This window comes from Myotis daubentonii, chromosome 2 (genome assembly GCF_963259705.1).
Source record: "Myotis daubentonii chromosome 2, mMyoDau2.1, whole genome shotgun sequence".
In the NCBI taxonomy this organism is placed as follows: Eukaryota; Metazoa; Chordata; class Mammalia; order Chiroptera; family Vespertilionidae; genus Myotis; species Myotis daubentonii.
The window spans coordinates 67,112,339-67,134,511 of NC_081841.1; the positions used below are offsets into that span (position 1 = coordinate 67,112,339).

The window sequence follows — 22,173 nt, forward strand, 5'->3', positions numbered from 1 at the left end:
GGCTCCGGCGGCGGGCGGGCAGCTGAATATATCGCACAGCTGTCAGTTCTGGTTTCCCTTTCGGTGACCGCACGAAGCTACGCATTTGCCTGTAGTTTCCGCCCCGGTCGGGCGGAGAAAACAGAAGAAATACAAAAAACAGCACCACGGACAAAGGCGTCCCAGCGTCTCGCGCCAAACCGGGCGGCAGCGGAAAGGAGCGCGCGGGGTGCCGGTTGCGGGCGCCCTTCGCCCCTGGCCACCTGCCGGGGGCGCGCAGAGCCCGCCGCCCGCCCTCGCGGAGGCCCCGCCCCGCCCCGGCCCCTATTGGCGGAGGCAGCGGGTCCGGGCGCGCGCGCTGGAAGGCCCGGATGGGCCGCGGTTTCCGGCGCGGTGCCCTCGGGCGGTAGGGGTCGCCGTTTCGGTGCCCCTTGTCCAGCTGCGCTCCCCGTGGGGCATGTGCGGGCTTGTGCGTCCAGAAGGACATGGAGACAGAAGCCGAGCCCGAGGGGCGGTCCTAAGCCCGCGGACCGAGGCCCGGCCGCTTCCGACGCCAGGGGCCTCCTCCTCCGCACAGAGTAAGTGGAGCGGCCGGGCCCGCGAGTGGACGCCCGGGGTGGAGGGCTGCCGCGCGCCCGCGAAGGGCCCTGGGTCACCTTGGGGACGCCCCACCCGACTCCCGGCGCGGACCGCCCGGCTGGGTGAGAGCAGGCTCCAGCCGGGAAGCGCGCGGGCAGTCCTGGGTTGGCGCCGGGACTCGGGTCTCGCTGCCGTGGCCGCCAGCCTTCCCCCTTGCACGCAGGCTTTGTGCACTTGGTGGTGGGGGGTGCAGAGCACGTGGGTTCGGCGAGGTTTTGTTGGAAGGAGGCGAGCTGGTTGCCATCTGGGTTCCAGGCCGCGCGCGCCCCCGGCGCGGGGGACGGGCGGGCGGAGGGCTGTGCGGGCGGCCGGGCGGCGGTGACGGGCGGGGGGCGCTGCGGCGCCGGCGGCCGGGCGGCCGGGCGGGGGCGGGAGTAATGACAGGTGCCTGCTCCGTGCCCCCCCCGCCTGCAGCGGGCGGGGAGTCTGGGCGCGAGTGGGCTGGGTCGCGGGCAGGTTGACTCAGCTGTTTGCTGGGCGGGTCAAGTTCGGACACGTTCCGAGCCCGCAGCTCCGGAGCTAAGCCCCGACTTGTCTGCAGCTGGGGATTTAAACCGGACCTCTGCCAGCTGTGCTCACTTTGGCACCGGCGCACACACGGCGCTCGATCTCTAGCGAGCCAGGTGAGGACCCTCTTGCAGATGGATTCAGTTTCTGTGAACGCATTGCTATTGAAAGGTATTGTTTTGAGTATTGATGGTGTTTTATCTTTTTTCCCTCCTCTCAGGCAGATGTGCAATACCAGTATGTCTGTGTCTACTGATGGTGCTGTGAGCACCTCCCAGATTCCGGCTTCTGAACAAGAGACCCTGGTTGGTATTTTGTCTCAAAGGGTAATTTTTAAACATATTTTCCTTGGTGATGTGATCAGCTGAATTAGGTTGACCCACCCAATCATTGCACGGCTCCTTAAGAGTGGGGTGGTGTGTACGTAGTTGAGATTCTGCCAGGTGGGCATAGCTGGGTGGGTCTGCTGCTGTAAGGAATGGCCTTTTCGCAGCTCTGCACCACCCTGGATGTGAAGGTGAGTGCCATGGCCTGCCGGGGCAGGGGTGCTGGCGTGCATTATGTGACAGAGGTTTTCCCCGTGTTGACTCGTTAGTATTTAACTTTTTAAATGGTTCCTAGAAGTCACAAAAGTAATTCATGCCGGTAGAGTTGAGGCATGGGCAGAAATGAAGAAAGTCACAACCGAAAATTCTAGCCTTTTGACTGTCTTTTAGATTTTTTTTAAAGTGTATATAACCACATCATACATATGTGCACGTGTGAATTTTAATGGTATTGTTTTGTTCTAGTGAGATGACATTAAGTTAGAGGTACATCCCTGACAAATATAATTACAGAATTGTTTTTTACGGCTATATAGTATTTCGTAACAGTATGCCATTTAAAAAATTTATGCCTTGACTGTGTTTTGATTGCCTTTTAGTGTTTGAGTATTACACCTAGTGCTGCTTTGTGTTAGGATACATTTAATGAAAAGGTTATGATTTATTTTTGAATATTTCTGTAAAAGTATTTTATAGGAGAACTCATGGGTCTTGAATGATATACATACCATTTGATTGCTAACTGATAACTTGCTAGCGCACCAAAAGACTGTTAATAGTGTGAGGCTAAAAAATATGAACACTTTTCTTCCCACCTTCTAAGTTCTTCTGGCTGGGCTAATTAACAGGCAGATCAACTGGAGAAAAATCAAAGTTTTAATACATGGGCATGGGTATGAAAGTTCCAAAGACAGTGAGGCAACATTGGGTGTATAAGACATTTTTGGACGAAGGAGAAAACGGGGGGTGGGGTATTAGATTTCAGAAATGAGAACGGGCCATTTGTAAGTAGTTGAGGAAGAGCGAAGCGTACTTGTTTCCCTTACTTTGACGGAAAATTCTTGCTAGGCAACTCAGAAACAGTGGGGCACGGAGGGCAGCTACTAACCGGCCCCTGCCTGACGCCTCTTATTACCCCCTCAGTGCAATGAGGCTAAGGCACATCCTGCGATCTCCTTCCTAAAACAGGTTTTTCTTTCTGGATCTCTTGGGAAGGAAAGAGGGGGAGGGTCAGAAAGTCTTTCTGAATCTTCTGTTTCTTAATAAACAGCTTAAAATCAGTATTCCCAAAAGCAGCTTCAGGGTAGCAAAACTTTGGTTCCCTTCAGTGTAGTTGACTGGCCCCTGGAATACAGGTCATATGTTTTTCTTTTTTTTTTTTTTAGCCAATACCTGTCACTGTTTGGTGCATGGTAGAAACTCAGTAATGTTTATCAAGTAGATAATTGAAATGAAGACCAACTAAGACAGTGGTTCCCAACCTTCTCGCCCTTTAAATACAGTTCCTCATGTTGTGACTCAACCATAAAATTATTTTTGTTGCTACTTCATAACTGTAATGTTGCTACTGTTATGAATCGTCATGTAAATATCTGATATGCAGGATGGTCTTAGGCGACCCCTGTGAAAAGGTCGTTCGACCACCAAAGGGGTCGCGACCCACAGGTTGAGAACCCTGAACTAAGAGGCAGCATGATAGTCAGAAGAAAATGGTGGCTTGTAATTGAGGGGCATAAGTGGCAGTCTCAGAGCTGCTCTTAATTATCTTGTCACCTTGGTTTGGTTATTTAAATTCTCCATTCTTCAGGAACCTAATCTGTAAGAAGGAAAAGATTGGTAAAAGGCCCCACACTAAAGGTTTATTTTTCTTGGGTTTTTGTAATTTAGTTTACAGTAAGCTCATAGGGGTATTCCATTTATGGCTGAGTTTGTAAGATAATAAGCTGATGACAGAAACAGCTGGAGGGAAAAAACATAATTTTCACTGCATCGGCATGGATACCTGTTTTGATGACAACTGGTAACAGTTGAGAAGTCTGACTGTTTGTGTAATAATTAGGTCCCAGAATTTTTTTTCAAACTCCTGAGATAGTCTGGTATTCAGTTTATATAGTCTATTATATTTAGTGAAAACATTGTGACTTATTTTTTGAAGTATAACCTTGTGAGATTGTTAAATGTAGTGCCTGCTATCTTTATTGAAATTATGGACATGTTTGCAATGGGGCTTATAGTTCTGTAATAAATTTGGAAGTATAATAGCAACTCTTTTTCATAGGTTAGACCAAAGCCATTGCTTTTGAAGTTGTTAAAATCTGTTGGTGCACAAAAAGACACTTATACTATGAAAGAGGTAAGCTGAACTAAGAGTTAATGAGATAACTAATGTCTTACTAGCATTTTGCTGCCTTTTCTTTTCCTAATGTGTAGTACCTAGATATCTGGGCAGTTAAGGTCTGAAAAAATACATTTTAAAGTTTTATTTAACTAAATCAGAAGCAATGTCTCTGCATCCATCAAATTAAAAGGAAAAGATTTAAAAGCAGCTTTTTATAGGGTTGTTATTTTTGATGGTTGTGAATGTGGTTGCTGGCTTAACCCTCTTCAGATAAATGATATTGAATGTATTTGAAACTAACATTTAATTTTCATTAATTCTCAGAAATCATATTTCTGTTTCAGGTTATATTTTATCTTGGCCAGTATATTATGAAGAAGCGATTATATGATGAGAAGCAACAGCATATTGTATATTGTTCAAATGACCTTCTAGGGGATTTGTTTGGAGTGCCAAGTTTCTCTGTGAAAGAACACAGGTGAATTTTTCGGTTTAGTCTATTGTAAAAAACAAGCTGGGTAAATGTTTCAGTTCACCTCCACCCTCCTTTTTGTCAGAGAAAAATTGTTATATGTAAAAGATGCTAAATTTTAATTTCTTAGCAATATAGCATATAGGGTGGGGCAAAAGTAGGTTTTTAGTTGTGAGTATGAGAAACACAATTTATTCTTGTATTATTTGGAGATGTAATTTCTGGTATTAAAGTTATCTTTGACTTGGATTCTGATATGTTGAGAGGTTACATACTGGGGAAATTGCTGACTTAGAAAAAGGATATGAATAAAAATGTTGACTTGTGAGTTTAAGGAGCTGTATCATCAGTCCCAAGGGTAAAAAGAAATAGTTGGATTTGGCACTTCTCTCTTAACCTTGAGAATTAGAAATGATGTCTTGCGACCAAAAACATTCTCTAAAATCATTGGTTTAAAAAAAACACACTATGATATCAATGAAGACTGGAATAAGTGAATTGCCTTCCTATTAAGATGTAAGTTCAGTGAGAGCAGAGATTTGTGGGGTTTTTGTATTCTTTCCCCCCAGTTTCTAGAACAGTGATTGGTACATAGTAGGTTCTCAGTCTGTTTTACAAGATGAATAATACGGTTTTACCTTCAACAAATTTTAAGGTCAAGAAAGAAAATCCATTAGATGATTGGTCAAGGGTTGATGAGTCAAAATTAGAATCAAGTTCCTATAGTGGGGTTTTTATAACACACTACTTTTTATAGGTAGTCTATTTCTAAACACAGCTAGAAAATATCTCTTTGAAAATAAGTACATATGTTAACCCGCTTTCTGCATTTATACCCATTCTCTGGAATTGTTTGGTAAAGTCTAAACAAGGCACATTTCAAGAGATGGAAACATAAAATCTTTCAACTAGAGAGACTTCAGTGATTGTAAAAGGTAGCTGTATGTAATCATTCTACAACTAATTATGCTGCTTTTTAAGACCTAGAACATTGATATAATATGAATTCAGTGATTTAAAATTTGGTCTTTGTGCACTTAAATATAATAATACTTTTTAAAAGTCTGGTTAAGGCCAATTTGATACATTTATTTTAAAATGTACATTTCTTATTTCTTCTCCCTACAAGGAAAATATACACAATGATCTACAAAAACTTGGTAATAGTCAATCAGGCGGGTAAGTTAATTTTTGAATATCATAAACATATACCATGAAAATATTTTAAGACATTTTGTGTATGTTTAGTCATTTTGTCATTGTGATTCTCTTTAAAAGTTGCTTTAATGATATGTTTAACTGTAATAAAAGAATATGATAAATTTAATGGGAAGAACTACATATGAACTAAAACAGCGGTCGTCAACCTTTCGGACCTCACGGACCACCAGGGGTCCACAGACCACCGGTTGTCGACCACTGAACTAAAACAACATAACACTAAGGCTCTAATACAGATTTATGATATGAAAGGTTAAATGTCTTGTTACCTCTGTTTAGGCCTTGGGATATGAGGGTTAGTATTTGTTCTGAAATGTGTATAATTTCAAAAGTTACTGCTTAGTAGAGATGTGATCAAACCTGAAGTGTATTGAAAGGCTTTGGGAAGTAATGTATATACCTAGGTAGGACCATTTGAAAGGATGGGTATTTGTGTGTGTGTGTGTGTTTACTTTTATAATAGGCAAAGCTTTGTTTACCAATTTGTTTAGGTAAGTGGCATTGTACTTTCTTGCCTTTAGACGTATTGTTCTTAACAGGTTATTTTTGGGTCACTTACCCCTTTAATAATGTGACAAAAGCACTGTATTCTCATTCTAGAAAAATATACATATACTAGAGGCCCAGTGCACAAAAATTTGTGCACTCGGGGGGGGGGTCCCTCAGCCTGGCTTGTGCCCTCTCGCAGTCTGGGACCCCTCGGGGGATGTCCACTTGCCAGCGGGAAGCGGGCCTAAGCTGCAGTTGGACATCCTTAGCGCTGCTGAGGAGGCGGGGGAAGCTCTCACCACCACCGCTGTACTGGCAGCCATTAGCCTGGCTTGTGGCTGAGCAGAGCTCCCTCTGTGGGTGCGCACTGACCACCAGGGGGCATCTCCTGCATTGAGCGTCTGTCTGCCCCCTGGTGGTCAGTGTGTGTCATAGTGACCAGTCATTCCCAGTTGTTCTGCTGTTAGGGTCCATTTGCATATTATCCTTTTATTATATAGGATAGTGGTATGCTGGTAAGTGTTTTAATCCACTCTCCAGGGGAAAAGGCCTGATTTATAGTGGTTGCTGATTTCCATGGTGTAAATACTCCCACCATGGCCATTTTTAGGGTACAAACACAGAATTGGGAAGAGAGGTGCACAGTCTGGGTTTGAGTGATGGTAGGAGCTGGCTCCAGTACACCACAGATTTCTTAAAGCCCATCCTAGAAAGTCAGTTAAGAACTCTTCTCAAAAAACAAAAACAAAAAACTGTTCTCAGAAGCTTATTTCCCAGAATGAGAACAAACCATTCCTTTATGCTCCTACTATTCTGTACTTAAATTTTATTGATATAAATTTTATTTTTATAATTGTTTATGTTGCTTTCTTATGTCCTGTTCAGGTCTACATTCTGCATCACATACACAGTAGTGTTTTATTAATATGGTGTTTAGTAAATGTATTGAATACTTATTCTTCCAAAGTTAGGATTTAAGATCCAAAAAAGGGCATCACCATCTATCTTATTTGAAATAGAGGTGATTATTAGTCTGGTGACTTTATTGTTTTACAAAGCCCTTTATGAAATCAAATGAAGGCAAATAAACAACTATAGATAGTATCTGTAGTAGTGTTTTCAATTTTCTGAAGTATTATCTCTGATGTGTTCATTCATGTAAATTAATCTTGTTAAGCCCGGCCATTGTGGCTCAGTGGTTGAGCTTACATCTGTGAACTAGGATGTCAGTTGATTCTTAGTCCAGGCACGTGCAGGGTTGCAGGCTCAACCCCCAGTAGGGGGCGTGCAGGAGGCAGCTGACCAATGGTTCTCTGTCATCATTGATGTTTCTATCTCTCTCTCCTTCTCCCTCTCTGAAATCAATAAAAATACATATTTTAAAAAAAGTTAACCTTGGTAGAATTTTGAAAAGAACAAAAAGTAAATAAACCTTGGTGGATTACTAGGAACATTATGTTAATGAGATGGTAATTCATAAATTTCTTATGTTTCCATTCTGAGTTTCAGGTTCAGTTGAGTGGCATTAACTTTAGAACTCATAGTGTTCTAAGCCTTGTCATATCTAGTGCTTCCTTTTTTATTACATCTACTTTGTAATACCTGTTATACTAAAAATATAAAATGTACATGTACAACTTAAAATAAGTATAATACCTTGCTCATGATACAAAGAAGAAATAAACTGTTATGACATTGTATATCATTTCAAATTGTTAATGCTCAGTCCTGACTTCCCTACTAAGGTGAAAATGTCTCAGGGAGCAGTAAAGCGCATTTGATTATGATATTTGGTAATTTCTATAACTGAAACTGACTTTTTGAGCTCCATGTCTACACATCCAGTTAAAAACTAAAATTACCTACCTGAGTTTCATCCCTTTTAGTTCACTATCTTCCCATCCAAATCTATTCATCTTTTCCAGTTTCTGTCTTGGTGAATAGCACCACCCATTTATCCACCCCGGGTAGAATCTTGGAATCCTTAACTCCTTTCTCCTTTTGCCTTGTGTGTCAGACACCCTGGTTTTTACCTTTTTAATTTCTCTGAAATTTATCTTTTTTCCATGGCTTAGTTTAGGTTTTTTTTTTTTTATTATTTTTTTAAAATATATTTTATTGATTTTTTACAGAGAGGAAGGGAGAGAGATAGAGAGTTAGAAACATCGATGAGAGAGAAGCATTGATCAGCTGCCTCCTGCACATCTCCCACTGGGGATATGCCCGCAACCCAGGTACATGCCCTTGACTGGAATCGAACCTGGGACCCTTCAGTCGCAGGCCGACGCTCTATCCACTGAGCCAAACCGGTTTCGGCTAGTTTAGGTTTTAATACTTTTTTATGTGTATTATTGCAGTTGCTGTCCAATACTGGTTTTCCTGCCTCTGCTCTTTTCCTTATATTTTGCCCAAGTGATTTGTCACTCCTGCACATAAAAAGACCATTTAGGCCCAGCTGGCATTGCTGGTGGTCGAGCTAGAACCAGGAGATCGCAATTTGATTTACAGTGGGATGGGCGGGGGTGGCACATGCCCGGGTTGCAGGCTTGATCCCCAGTGTGGGGAGTGTAGGAGGCAGCCAGTCAATGATTCTCTCTTATCATTGATGTTTCTGTTTCTCTCTCCCTCCCTTTTCTTTCCTTTCTGAAATAAAATAATTTATAAAAAGACCATTTAGGGAAGGGTTTCTTTTTCTTTTTTTAAAAAATATATTTTATTGATTTTTTACAGAGAGGAAGGGAGAGGGATAGAGAGTTAGAAACATCAATGAGAGAGAAACATCGATCAGCTGCCTCTTGCACACCCCCTACTGGGGATGTGCCCGCAACCAAGGTATATGCCCTTGACCGGAATCGAACCTGAGACCCTTTAGTCCACAGGCTGACGCTCTGTCCACTGAGCCAAACCAGTTAGGGCGGGAAGGGTTTCTTATTGCTTGCTGGATAAAATACTTGCTATGCACTAGAAAGTCAGTTTTTTTCAAAAATATTTTTTGGTTTTTAATATGTATATTTTTAATTGATCCCCACTGGCGGTCGAGCCCAAAACCTGGGCATGTGCCCTGACTGGCAATCGAACCATGATCAGGTTCATAGGTTGACTCTCAACCACTGAGCCATGCCAGCCAAGCTGGGAGACACATGTTTAATATTTGTTGAAAGGTTAAATTGTGTGAGCATTTTGTCCTGGACTATATATTGAGTAGCCCTTTCTTAGTTTGCGTTTTTCTGTTTTTATTTTCCACCAGAACCATCAGATTCAGGCACATCTGTGAGTGAAAACAGATGTCACCTTGAACGTGGGAGTGATCAAAAGGTAATTTTGAGATTAATTCATCTAATCTAATAAAAGAGAAACATGGTAATTGGTGTACGACCGCTACCCTTCCCATTGGCTAATCAGGGCGATATGCAAATTAACTGTCAGCCAAGATGGCCGCCGGCAGCCAGGCAGCTTGAAACTAACATGAGCTTTGCTTGCTTCAGTGACGGAGGACTCCAACGTGCCCCGCATGCCTTGCAGGCCTCTGAGCCTGCAGTCTGAAACATTTTAACAAATATAGAAGCTAAAAAAAAACCCAGAAACCAGCTTTCAGCAAGCTGGGATCTCAGAGTTGGAGTCAGAGCTGGAGTTATACATTGTTTTGAACCGAAACAAACCAGATACCTACTTTCAGCAGCCGAGGCCTAAGAGCTGGAGCCTCAGAGCTAAAGCTGGCCCAGAATTAAAAAAGAAAAAAGAAAAAAAGGAGCGGTTGGGAGCGTCCGTCACCCGCCAGCCTGAAAATAGCCCTCAGCCCTTCACCCAGGCTGGCCAGGCACCCCAGTGGGGATCCCCACCCTGAAGGGTGTGTGAGACCAGCTGCAAACAGCCATCATCCCCTCACCCAGGCTGGCCAAGCACCCCAGTGGGGACCCCCACCCTGAATGGTGTGTGACCAGCTGCAAACAGCCATCATCCCCTCACCCAGGCTGGCCAGGCACCCTAGTGACAGGGGGCAGCACCCAAACCCTCTGATCGCCCTGCGGCTCTGTGTGTGACAGGGGGCGGGGCCACAACCTCCCTATCCACCCTGCTCTGTTCGTGACAGGGGAAGGCGCCCCAACCTCCTGATCAGCCCTGCTCTATGCCTGATACGGGGGAGCTTCCCAACCTCTGATCGCCCTGCGGCTCTGTGTGTGACAGGGTGCGGCGCCCCAACCCCCTGATCGGCCCTGCTCTGTGTGTGTCAGGGTAGAGCCATAGCCTCCCCATCGGCCCTGCCCTGAGTGTGAGAGTGGCGGCGCCCCAACCCCCTGATTGGCCCTGCTCTGTGGGTGATAGAGGGTGGCGCCACAACTCCCCGCCCCCACGGGCCCTGCTCTATGTGTGATGGGGTAGAGCCATAGCCTCCCCATCGGCCCTGCCCTGAGTGTGAGAGTGGCAGCGTCCCAACCCCCTGATCGGCCCTGCTCTGTGGGAGATAGAGGGCGGCGCCCCAACCCCCTGATCCGCCCTGCTCTGTGTTGACAGGGGGCGGTGCCCCAACTCCCCTATCTCTGAGTGACAGGGGAGCTCCTCAACCCCCTGATGGGCCCTGCTCTGTGCGTGACAGGGGGGAGCTCCCCAACCCCCTGATTGACCCTGCTCTGTGCGTTATAGGGGGGAGCTCCCCAACCCCCCTGATGGGCCCTGCTCTGTGCGTGACGGGGTGGCGCAGCAACCTCCCCATCGACCCTGCCTTGAGTGTGACAGGGGGCGGTGCCCCAACCCCCCAATCGGCCCTACCCTGAGCGTGACTGGGGGTGGTGCCCCAACCCCCTGATCCGCCCTGCTCTGTGCGTGACAGGGGCAGCACCCCAACTCCCCAATCGGCCCTGCTCTGAGCCCGACCAGGGGCTGCACCTAGGGATTGGGCCTGCCCTCTGCCACCCGGGAGCAGGCCTAAGCCAGCAGGTCGTTATCTCCCGAGGGGTCCCAGACTGCGAGAGGGCACAGGCCGGGCTGAGGGACCCCCCCTCCCCCGCGAGTGCACAAATTTTTGTGTACCGGGCCTCTAGTTCTAGTATAATTCTTGAAAATAGGAAAGGTTATTACAATGGGGAATTAGCTTTCTGGTGTTACAAGTTAAGTTTGTGGATCTTTTTGCCCTTGAATTCTTAGGACTCTGTACAAGAGCTTCAGGAAGAGAAACCTTCATCTTCAGATTTGGTTTCTAGACCATCTACCTCATCTAGAAGGAGAACAATTAGTGAGACAGGTATATGTGAATATTTAATTGTCATTTTCAAACAGCTTTTCAGTGTTCATTTTCTTTGGAAATTAATACACTTTGGCTTAATTAAATTGTGCTTTTTTGGTTTAGATGAATTAATTTCTGAGTTTTAGTCTCAGTTTTATGTGATTTGTTTGATTTTAAAAATTGCTTTCTGAGCAACATTTTTCTGGTTGACTGCAGTAGACACAGTTTACTTTGCCACCCCCCCCCCCCCCCCGGATTTTATAGTTAGCCAGTTTTCTATTCAAGATAATGACAAAGTTATAACTCTTTTACTCATTATTCTTAGTCACCTTAGCAGTTAAAGTATTGTAATTTTTAATAAGTGATAAAATATCAGTGAGTTTAAAAACGGTAAATACCATCTTAGAAATAAAAGCAAGATAAAGAAAATAGTTTTGCAGCTAAAAAAGATACTGGAGGAGGAGGCTGTTGCCTAATCAAAAGTCATTATAACCAAAAGTATATGAATCAGGTGAAAGAAGATCAATGAAATAGTTAAACCCAGACTAAAGTCCTGTATGTGAGGGTAGTAAGGGCAGAGGAGTCTTATTAAATATATGGGACTGGAACAAAAGGTTAGCTATTTTGGGGGGAGAGAATCAATTTGTATTTGTATTAACTTATGCTGAAGTGAATTGCAGATGTACCTTCTAAGTATATTGACTTATGACAGAAATCCTAGATTGTTTAATACAAGCTAGGGATAGATTAAATTGTGATTTAATGGAGATAACATTCTGAAAGAAGCTTAAAAAGCTTTTAAAAATAGTATTCTATTATTCTGGACAGATCCAATGAAAGTGTTAACTGTTGAAACAGGTTTAGTTTCATTGGAACTAAATTTCAGTACAAATAAGTACTCATGACAGCTCAATTTCTAAATAAACTGTATAGCAATTTAATTAATTTGTTTTTCCTTACATATCCAGAAGAAAACTCAGATGAATTATCTGGTGAACGTCAAAGAAAGCGCCACAGATCTGATAGTATTTCCTTTTCCTTTGATGAAAGCCTTGCTCTGTGTGTAATAAGGGAGATACGCTGTGAAAGAAGCAGTAGTAGCAGTGAATCAACAGGAACTTCATCAAATCCGGTAATCTTCTTGCTTAAGTGAAAAATGACTTAATAAGACTTGTTTTTTAAATCTAATTTTGTCAGTTCTAATAAACATTCAGGTAGGATGTACATTTATATGTGATTACTGCTATACAGTGGTAATTTTTTATTTTTATTTTTATGAGTTTGTTTAAGCCAAACTGGTGACATATGCCAAGGAGCAAGATCTCAAATGCTCCTAGTAAGTTTTTTTTGTTTGTTTGTTTGTTTTTTTTTCAAATAAACAAGTATAGCTCTTCCCTACCCCAACCGTAGGTTTAGGGAGAATGGTGTAAGATAGCAGAGTAGCATTGAGGTGGATTGGTAAAATTAGTACCAATATTAATAGTTATTAATGTCATCCTATATGTTAGAGAATCTTGTAGGCCACTGTACCAATATAAGTTCAAATAAATTGGAATATAGGATAGTCTGAGAATTTAGAATATTTTTTTTTTAAAATAAGGGAATAGCCTGGCCGGTATAGCTCAGTGGTTGAGGGTCAATTGAACTAGGAGGTCACAGTTCAATATCCAGTCAGGGCACATGCCCAGGTTGTGGGCTTGATCCCTAGTGTGAGGCATGTAGGAGGCAGCTGATCAATAATTCTCTCTCATCATTTTTAAAGAGAAAAAAACATTTTTATTGAGTTCAGAGAGGAAGGGGGAGGGAAAGAGATAGAAACATCAGTGTTATGAGAGAACCATTGATTGGCTGCCTCCTGCACGCCCCCTACTGGGGATAGTGCCTGAAACCTGGACATATGCCCTTTACTGGAATCAAATCCAGGACCCTTCAGTCTGCAGGCCGACGCTCTATCCACTGAGCAAACCAGCTAGGGCTCTCTCTCATCATTGATGTTTCTCTCTCCCTCTCCCGTCCTCTCTGAAATCAATAAAAAAATAAAAAATAAAGTAAGGGAACAAAAATGGAAATTTGATTTAGATATTTTAGTATTCTAAGGCAAATTTGTGTTAAATATTTAGAATAAATTTTTTTTACTATAATTGTCGGCAAGTAAATTGGCAGAGTCTGAGCTTTACGTTTGCGATATGTAGGTCTAGACATCAAGAAGGTCTGATACTAATGCTGTGAAATGGGTGTAATATTGCATGGATGACATATCAGTACATTTTGATTGATAAAAATCCGAAGTGTTGGATTGATAAAAATCCAGGAGTAAAATTCTTAAGCGATGTCACTGAAAGAAGTTTTGCAAAGAAGTTTTTGCTAGCAAGAGTACTTGAAAAATGGAATATTTTCTTTCTTGTCATTTAACATGGTCTTTAAAATGTAATTAAAATTAGAACATTTATTTGTGATATGACAGTTTCTCCTGATGACTATTCTGGATTCGAATGATTATTTTTTAGTTCTCTAGAATATATAAGGGACTGAACCAATTATGATATTAACCCTATTCTTTTTATGTATTCTTGTTGCTAGTATTTGTTTTTCTCTTCCAAAGCAGTAATTTTATAGATACAGATGTGAACTTTACAGTTAGTATTTAGAAGAGCTGTTACTTATATAGGCCACTAGATGGCATGAGTAGAACAAGTTTATTCAGTAGATATTTAACACATTGTGTACCGCATAGAAATCTCTAAGACATACGCCAGGGACCGCACGTTTTTGGGCAAATTGCACGTTATTTAAATCACCATAATTCACTCGAGGTGTTGTTTTTCAATAATTATAACATTTTTATTTACAAAAACAAACAATTAAAGTTCCTAGTACTTTTTTTAACGTATGGTACTGCGTAAAACATTTTCCTCTATGAAGAGGGACCAAACAAAATTTACGTAAGTATCTAGATTTGCTCCTTTTTCCATGGGCGTGAAAAACGAGAACACTCGTGAGCGGTCCTTAACAGATGGCGCGTGAAACACGAGAAAACTCCTGAGCGGTACGAAATGTGTTGTGTCTTCTTTTCCAGGTTTTATTTGGCACTAGAGATACTGTGGTAGTCAAGGTAGATATGATCCCTGTCCTCATGGGAAGATAGACCATCTTGGTTCCTGGGTTGACACTCAATTGCTAAGCCCCACTGGCTGGGGGATCCAGAATCTTAATTTAGTGTCAGTGTGCAGAATAGAATTAAGGAAGAGTTAGGGGCACAGGGATGATTTAGGAAGCTGTTATAGAGGCCAGCAAGTAATGTACAATGTCACCCCCTCAACCCCTGATTTTAGGATCTTGATGCTGGTGTAAGTGAACAATCAGGTGATTGGTTGGATCAAGATTCAGTTTCCGATCGATTCAGTGTAGAATTTGAAGTTGAGTCTTTCAATTCAGAAGATTATAACCTCAGTGAAGAAGGACAGGAACTCTCAGATGAAGATGATGAGGTAGTTTTATTTTCTCTAATTATATTCTAAAATTTTTTTCATTTGTTGACTGATGAGATTGAAAGAATGTATTCAGATTTCACTTGAAATACTTGAACTTGATTTATTCAAACTGGAATATTGTTATGTGGAATTGAGGCTTTATAGTTCCTTGTCTGATTTATATTTTTATAAATATGCCAAGAAGTATGTAGGCCTTAATGAGCATTGTTATAAAATAGTCTGCTCATTAAAAATATTTAACTCAGTTCCCCTTTATTAATATTAATTTACTTTTTATAAAAGTGACGCATGCATGCAGTTATATAAAGTCACATAGTATCTCTAGATCTGTTGCCTACATTTTTAGCTGTTTCATTGTTATTTAATACCTTATTTATAAAATAAGATGCTTGTACTGCATATTTTGCTTCATTCATTTTATATATCTTATCTGAGTTTTTACCATATTGGCTCAGGATTTCACTGATCTCCATTTTTCCCCCTTTATACTCTCTCATTCCATTTGACCGTTGTCTCAGAATTTCTGATATATAGTAGCACATGTTATTCATTTAGGACTGACCATTAAGAAACCTTTCTGGTTGAAAAAAAAAATAATGGGTTTATTTTATTAGGTATATCAAGTTACTGTGTATCATGCAGGGGAGAGTGATACAGACTCATTTGAAGATGATCCTGAAATTTCCTTAGCTGTAAGTATACATCTGTTTTTAAGGTATCAAAAAATAACATTGAAATCAAGATTAGAATATATCTAGTCTACTTCCTGACAAGGCAATTTTTATAAAGTTAAAATCTTTAAAATTTTAATTATTTAAAGCATTTTGTTCATTTATTTATTTATTTTTGCTTAAAGTATTACAAAGGGTATTACATATGTGTCCATCCCCCTCCCCCCCCCCCCCCCCGTTCTTTTATTTGTTGTGTTGGGATATGTTGCTACATTTTTTAACTTTTTGAGCTGGAACTTTTAAAGAACATTATTATAAAAGGTGATCCAGGATGGTGGTGGAATAGGTGGGAGGTACACCCACCTCCTCCCAGGACCAAGCAATTAAATACAGAGCAATCAACCTGAATAACCAACTGAAGGCCAGCTGAAGAGAAGTCTTATAACCAAGGATTTATAGAAGAGTCCACATCAAGACTCGAGACTCGTAGGAAGTGCAGAGAGCAAAAGGACTGACCCTGCTCCCACAGGCGGCAGTTGAGGTTCCAGGGGAGTATCTCAGCTGCAGGGGGATTCCCTGATAAGTATGGGGTCTTAAGCCCAAGCCAGGCTCCCCAGCCCAGAGCACCAGAGCCAGGAAGAGCTGCCCATATAACAGCTGGCTGTGGAAAGCAGTGGGATTTCTGTCTGTCAGGGAGAGGCAGGATTCAGGCAAATTTTGTTGCATGGCTCTTGGACAGGGGAAATTTTTTCCTCACACGTCCAACTGGTGCAGAGCCTTCCTTTCACAGGGCCAAATCCTGGCTTGTTTAGGCCTGATAAACTCTGCTGGCCTCACCCTGACGACTCCCTGAGACCCTGCCCACCACAAAGGTGTGCGAGCACCCAGCAGGAGCAGCTAGACTTGGTATGCCCTGGGACATTTGCCGAGTGTTCTCCGACCCAGCTCTGGCACCATGATTGGACTCATAGATATGGAGAACACCTCTCACCTTGTCACTCACTAAGAACCTGTTGCATGCAACTCGAGTACTGCTAGAGGCCCTTTCAGTGACTGAGCCTAACAGTTGGAGGCAGGTGGAGGCAGACCTGGACGTTCCTAGTGACTTTCGCTGACTGGCCCCTAGGGACAGTGCTGGTATAAGTAAGCCCGACCCCGCAGGCCAGGCTGAGGGACTCCACTAGTGCACGAATTCATGTACGAGTCTCTAGTTAGAAAATAATTCAAGCAACTACTAGACTCATTTGATATCAAGTTGAGTGAAATGTTTCAGACATAGATCTTGCAAATTTTTGGACTTTTTGAAGCATTTCAACCCCTAATATTACAAAACGTTTGTCTTCGGTTTTATCAGTTATAAGAAACCTACTTTAACAACTTGAAAGAACCAATGTGGAAGAATGAACATTCTCCACCCTTGTTGCTAATGTATTATGTCATTTGTTAGGCAACTTAGAAATGGTACATTATTCATGGCAAGATAGGCAGGACCTTTTGTGGCAAGTGTTACATATACAAGGTACTCAGGGAAAACCATGCTTCAGTTAAGATAGGGAAATAAGGATATGTTCACTGAAGAGGCTGAAGATGGTGGAAAGTTTTGGGAAATAAATTGGGATAAAGAAAAAGCAATGAGCAGTTACAGAGTGAGAACACAGGAAAGGATAAACAAGTAAAGGGTATACATTTTGGATAGTGACAATGACGACAGATTTTAGCTGACAGTGATTATTGAAGAATGTTTCCACATTGCTTTTGTGGGTGAAGTTAGGGAACACTCAGCTGAGCCCTGAGTTTTAGAGCACTGCTGAGGGAGTCCATGGTGGATTGAGAGAGAGTTTCATCCAGATCGATGGGTGGACTCTGTCACAGTATCCAGGATTGAGCCTTTAAGGGAGTGGAGTGGTTACAGGTCTCATTACAGAGTAGTAGTTGATGCCAGTAGTTGGCACTTGTTTCAACTCAGAACCAACTATGTATCTGTGTCCTCCAACAGATAACTTGAGATGCACGGTTAAGAGGTTAGCTGAAAAAAAAAAGTACTTAAAATCTCATACTTGGGGAAAGACTGTTTAAATGTTGAATGTTTTCTATAAAACATGAAATGCTGAAAATTAGGCCTTGTGATACATTTTACCTAGACCAGGGGTGGGCAACCTTTTTGTGAGTGCGTGCCAAAACCAGCAAAATCTCTGACTAAAAATTCTTCTGCGTGCCAACCCTAATTTTTTGAGAACATGTTACGCCTACTTGATATCTCTTAAGGTGTACGTATGTGAAGAACCTTAAAGAAATAATAAAATTCATTCGAGCGACAAAAATACAGTATATGATGATGAAAAATACATTTATTTTTTAATGTATACATGTTATGTAAAATTATTTATCTAAGATGCACCTACACTGAATTTATCTGAAAAATAAAGTCGATATTAAGAAAAAAATTGTAAATGGAAGATTGTAAGAGAGGGTTTCACGTGCCAGCAAAAGTTACTGGCGTGCCATGTTTGGCACACGTGCCAGGGGTTGCCCACCCTTGACCTAGACATATTAAAGTTAGTGTTAATATGACTAGTCATTAGAGGGTAACAGAGACTTACTGTCTTGTTTCATTGAAGGATTATTGGAAGTGTACTTCGTGCAATGAAATGAATCCTCCCCTGCCATCACATTGCAACAGATGTTGGGCCCTTCGTGAGAATTGGCTTCCTGAAGACAAAGGGAAAGAAAAAGGAAGCATGCCTGAGAAAACCAAACTAGAAAACCCAACACAAGTAGAAGAGGGCTTTGATGTCCCTGATTGTAAAAAAAGTACAGTGAGTGATTCCCAAGAATCATGTGTTGAGGAAAATGATGAAAAGATCACACAAGCCTCCCTATCCCAAGAAAGTGAGGACTATTCTCAGCCATCGACTTCTGGTAGCATCATTTATAGCAGCCAAGAAGATGTCAGAGAGTATGAGAGGGAAGAAACACAAGACAAAGAATGTGTGGATTCTAATTTTCCCAATAATGCCATCGAACCTTGTGTGATTTGCCAAGGCCGACCTAAAAATGGTTGCATCGTCCATGGCAAAACAGGACATCTTATGGCATGCTTTACATGTGCAAAAAAGCTAAAAAAAAGAAATAAGCCCTGTCCAGTGTGTAGACAACCAATTCAAATGATTGTGCTAACTTATTTCTCCTAGTCGACCTACCTATAAATTTTTTTAAACAAAATTTAGAAATGAAATTTTATTTTTTTACATCTATAAAAACAATAAATTATCATAGGGGACCCCTTTCCCCTTCCCCACTTGGGAGTCCATTCTGTGGGACTCTTTCCCTCTCAACACGTGGGAGTCTGTACTTGTTCTTTGATAAGTCTCCACCTTTGCTACACTACTCTCTGTCCATGGATTCATTCTTCGACTCTGGCAGTCAACGAATCCAGGTTCCAGTCCAAAAGGCTGACGGGGGACCAGCTCCTGTCACCATGATAAGACATTTTTTTTTTTTAAGTATATTTTATTGATTTTTTACAGAGAGGAAGGGAGAGAGATAGAGAGCCAGAAACATCGACGAGAGAGAAACATCGATCAGCTGCCTCCTGCACACCCCCCCACTGGGGATGTGCCCGCAACCAAGGCACATGCCCTCGAGCAGAATCGAACCTGGGACCCCTCAGTCCGCAGGCCAACGCTCTATCCACTGAGCCAAACCGGTTTCAGCAATAAGACATATTTTTATTTCTCAGTCTTTAATGAGCTAGGCCAGTGGTCGGCAAACTACGGCTTGTGAACCACATGCAGCTCTTTGGCCCCTTGAGTGTGGCTCTTCCACAAAATACCGACTTCTGCGCATGGGCCACGAAGTTTCAATTGCACTGTACATGCGTGCCCACACGTGGTATTTTGTGGAAGAGCCACACTCAAAGGGCCACAGAGCCGCATGTGGCTCGCCAACTGCAGTTTGCCGACCACTAGGCTAGTAGGAGTCAGGCCCCCAGAGGAGCTGTCTGTGGGACTGTGCGGGAGGGGGTCCGGAGTCCTCTCAGGTGTGGCGCCCCTTCTCTCACTACATTGTCCGGACAATTCGCTTTGCTACTTTTCCACAGGCCGTCCCATTTCTTTCTTTTTCTTTGTTCTTGTTCTTTCGCCCCATTTCTTTTGGAGCCCCTGGTTTTTCTGAGGTCTGAGGATCTCTACAGGACTTGACCAACCCCCCTCAGCCCAAGTTGTAACTCCAAATCCGCTGAGGGCTGGGGTGGGAGAAGAAGTGGGTGGGAGTCAGGACAAAGAAGAGCGAAGACTCAGGCGGGGCTCTGGGTGCTCCCTTAAGTCTGCGTCCAGACCTTTCCCCGGGAAAGCACACACCCAGGCCCCTCTCATCTGCTCATTCCCCTGTGCCGGGTGAAGGAAGGGCGGGTGGCCTGAAAGGGCGTGGCCAGCCCCAACTACAGCCAATCCCCGGGGGGAGCTTGGTTGGAGGATGGGGCATCGCGGGGGGGGGGGGGGGGGGGCGTGGGTCCACAACTTCAACTCAGCTGGACCAATCCTGACCCGAGAGGCGAAACGGACACCCTACCTGGGCCCAGGTGGGCTCCACTGTGCGTCTCTCAGTGGCTCCGCGCCCGCCCGGGATGGAGGGAGCCCGGCGGCATCCGGAGGAGACCAAGCCGAGGCGAGTTGCCAATGGAGCCCTTGGAAAGCCAGGTACCGGGGCTGGCACAGCCGCAGGCCCCCGCGGAGGAGCGACGACCAGAAAGTCCCGGGAGCAGCCCGGCCGCGGCCTTGCAGGTGGCGACCGGCGCGGGCCAGGACCTCTCGGGCGGGAAGAAGCTGCCCTCGCCTCGCGCGCGCCTGCGGGTGCTGCCCGCCAGCCTCGGCTACGGCGCCTTCCACCGCCAGTTGTCCGCTGGCCCCGAGCAGCGGTCGCCGGGGCCGCTGCAGCCGAGCAGCCCCGGGACAGCGAGGCGGCGGGAACCGAGCTGGTGCCCTGGGCCGCGCCGGGGGAGCCGGCGCCCGGCGGCTGGGCGCCCATGGAGCTGCAGGTGGACGTGCGCGTGAAGCCCGTGGGTGGGACCGGCGGCAACCGCGCGCCTCGCCTGCGCCCTCGGGCGCTTCATCACCCTCCCCGTGCCCGGGTCCCCCGCCTTCTCCCGCCACGTCGCCCCCGTGTACCCGCTCCTGCTGCGGACCGCGTCCTTGGGCAGCACGTGGAGCCGCGCGGCTCGCCACTGGCTGCCGCCCCGGGCGGAGCACGGCCTCGCGGAGGGCCAGACTAGCCCCACGGAAGGGGGCGCGGAGTCTCCGGGCTCCCGCACGTGTCGCTGCCGCTGCAAGGAGATGGGGAAGGAAGACGCCGCGCCGTGGCAGCGCGCCGAGGCGCACGGCGGCCTGAAGCTGCACGGGGCTATAAAGCTCATAGGGCTGCCCATGTATGTGCATGAAGTCCCTGTGATGCAGAGGAGAGGACGACCATGGTAGGTGAAGTTCTTGCAAAGCATGGGGTCTGACAGGGGCTGTACCTGCATCTAATCTTGGTGCTGAGCAATCCACACAACTGTGATACTGAAGCATAGTCATCCCTCCTTTGGAAAACTGATGTTTAAAACTGATGCTTAAACTACTCTGTTATTTTTAGACAGTCCCTTGTTCTATAGGTCAAACTGTTATTTTTAGACAGTCCCTTACTTTGTAAAATAACTGTTTTAGATATGTATTTGTTTTCGCTTTGTTGTTCATAATTTTTATCTTTACCTTTTTCTTCTTCTTCCTCTTCTTAAAGGATACTCTTCAGCATTTCATATAATACTGGTTTGGTGGTGATGAATTCCTTTAGCTTTTCCTTATCTGTGAAGCTCTTTATCTGACCTTCAATTCTAAATGATAGCTTTGCTGGGTAGAGTAGTCTTGGTTGTAGGTTCTTGGCATTCATCATCACTTTGAATATTTCTTGCCACTCCCTTCTGGCCTGCATAGTTTCTACTGAGAAATCAGCTGACAGTCGTATTCGTATGGGTACTCCCTTGTAGGTAACTAACTGTTTTTCTCTTGCTGCTTTTTGTTGTGCCCAGATTTCAAAGTTCCCAAGACCCCCAGGGAGCCAGTCAGTCCGATGCAAAAGCAAAGAGTCCTTTATTATGCAAGCCGGCCTGCGCTCCCCGTTCACCAGACCCACCGACACAGCGGAAAGTCCAGTGGCAGAGAGAGAGGCCTGATGGGACAGGGGGGTTTTAAAGGGGGGTGGAGTGAGGGCAGGAGAGGCACTGTGGGCCCTGCCGATTGGCCAGGCGCGAGTCGGTACAGGATGTGGTCATAGTAATGGCGTGCACTTCCCTTGATCACCATTGGTTAATCCAGAGAAATCCTGGGTGTGGCTAGCAGCGGCTTCTTCCCGTGAGGAAGCACATGGCCCCATCCCAAAATGGAGGACCCAAGGCAAGATGGAGGGCGCACATGGTTCTGTCCCAAGGTGGAGGACCCAAGGCAAGATGGAGGGCGCAGTCCTTGTCCGGCTCCTGCTGCTGCCACTCGAACTCACCACAAGGCAGGATAGCCCCCCGCACAGCACCCGCAGCTGGCCTGCGGACAGACCGGGACTCCAGCGCATCTGGGCGGCACAGGCCCAGCAAACGGGGTGCGGCCGGTGGAGCGGCCCAGCTCCGGAGGAGCGGCATCCGCTTGGAGCAGGCCCGGCCCATGGGGCCTGCGCACTGCAGCATGGCGGCCTCCCCGGGCTAGGGCACGCGCCCCACTCCGCTGCCGCCGCTGCTGCACTGGGCCCGGTCCGGGGGGGGGGGGGGGCAGCCCGCGCTGGGCTCCCGCTGTGGGC

The 22,173-nt window shown here is 44.8% G+C and overlaps 1 protein-coding gene and 1 pseudogene across 6 annotated transcripts; both read left to right on the plus strand.

Moving 5' to 3' along the window:
• Nucleotides 1-417: 417 nt before the first annotated feature.
• On the plus strand, nucleotides 418-18,576 carry MDM2 (MDM2 proto-oncogene). 6 transcript variants are annotated; one of them, XM_059683553.1, is made up of 12 exons: nucleotides 418-557; nucleotides 1,160-1,241; nucleotides 1,346-1,430; nucleotides 3,730-3,804; nucleotides 4,134-4,267; nucleotides 5,391-5,440; nucleotides 9,219-9,286; nucleotides 11,114-11,210; nucleotides 12,161-12,324; nucleotides 14,525-14,680; nucleotides 15,298-15,375; nucleotides 17,973-18,576. In XM_059683553.1, the coding sequence occupies exons 3-12, from the start codon at nucleotides 1,350-1,352 to the stop codon at nucleotides 18,543-18,545; spliced, it is 1,476 nt and encodes a 491-aa protein (XP_059539536.1). In that variant the 5' UTR covers nucleotides 418-557; nucleotides 1,160-1,241; nucleotides 1,346-1,349; the 3' UTR covers nucleotides 18,546-18,576. The 6 variants fall into 6 exon arrangements, with proteins under 6 accessions (XP_059539536.1, XP_059539541.1, XP_059539539.1 ...); XM_059683554.1 differs by lacking the exon at nucleotides 418-557 and adding an exon at nucleotides 612-680; XM_059683558.1 differs by lacking the exon at nucleotides 14,525-14,680.
• A 1,251-nt stretch (nucleotides 18,577-19,827) lies between these two features.
• LOC132226581 (killer cell lectin-like receptor subfamily G member 2) lies at nucleotides 19,828-20,825 on the plus strand (annotated as a pseudogene).
• The last annotated feature ends 1,348 nt before the right edge of the window (nucleotides 20,826-22,173 follow it).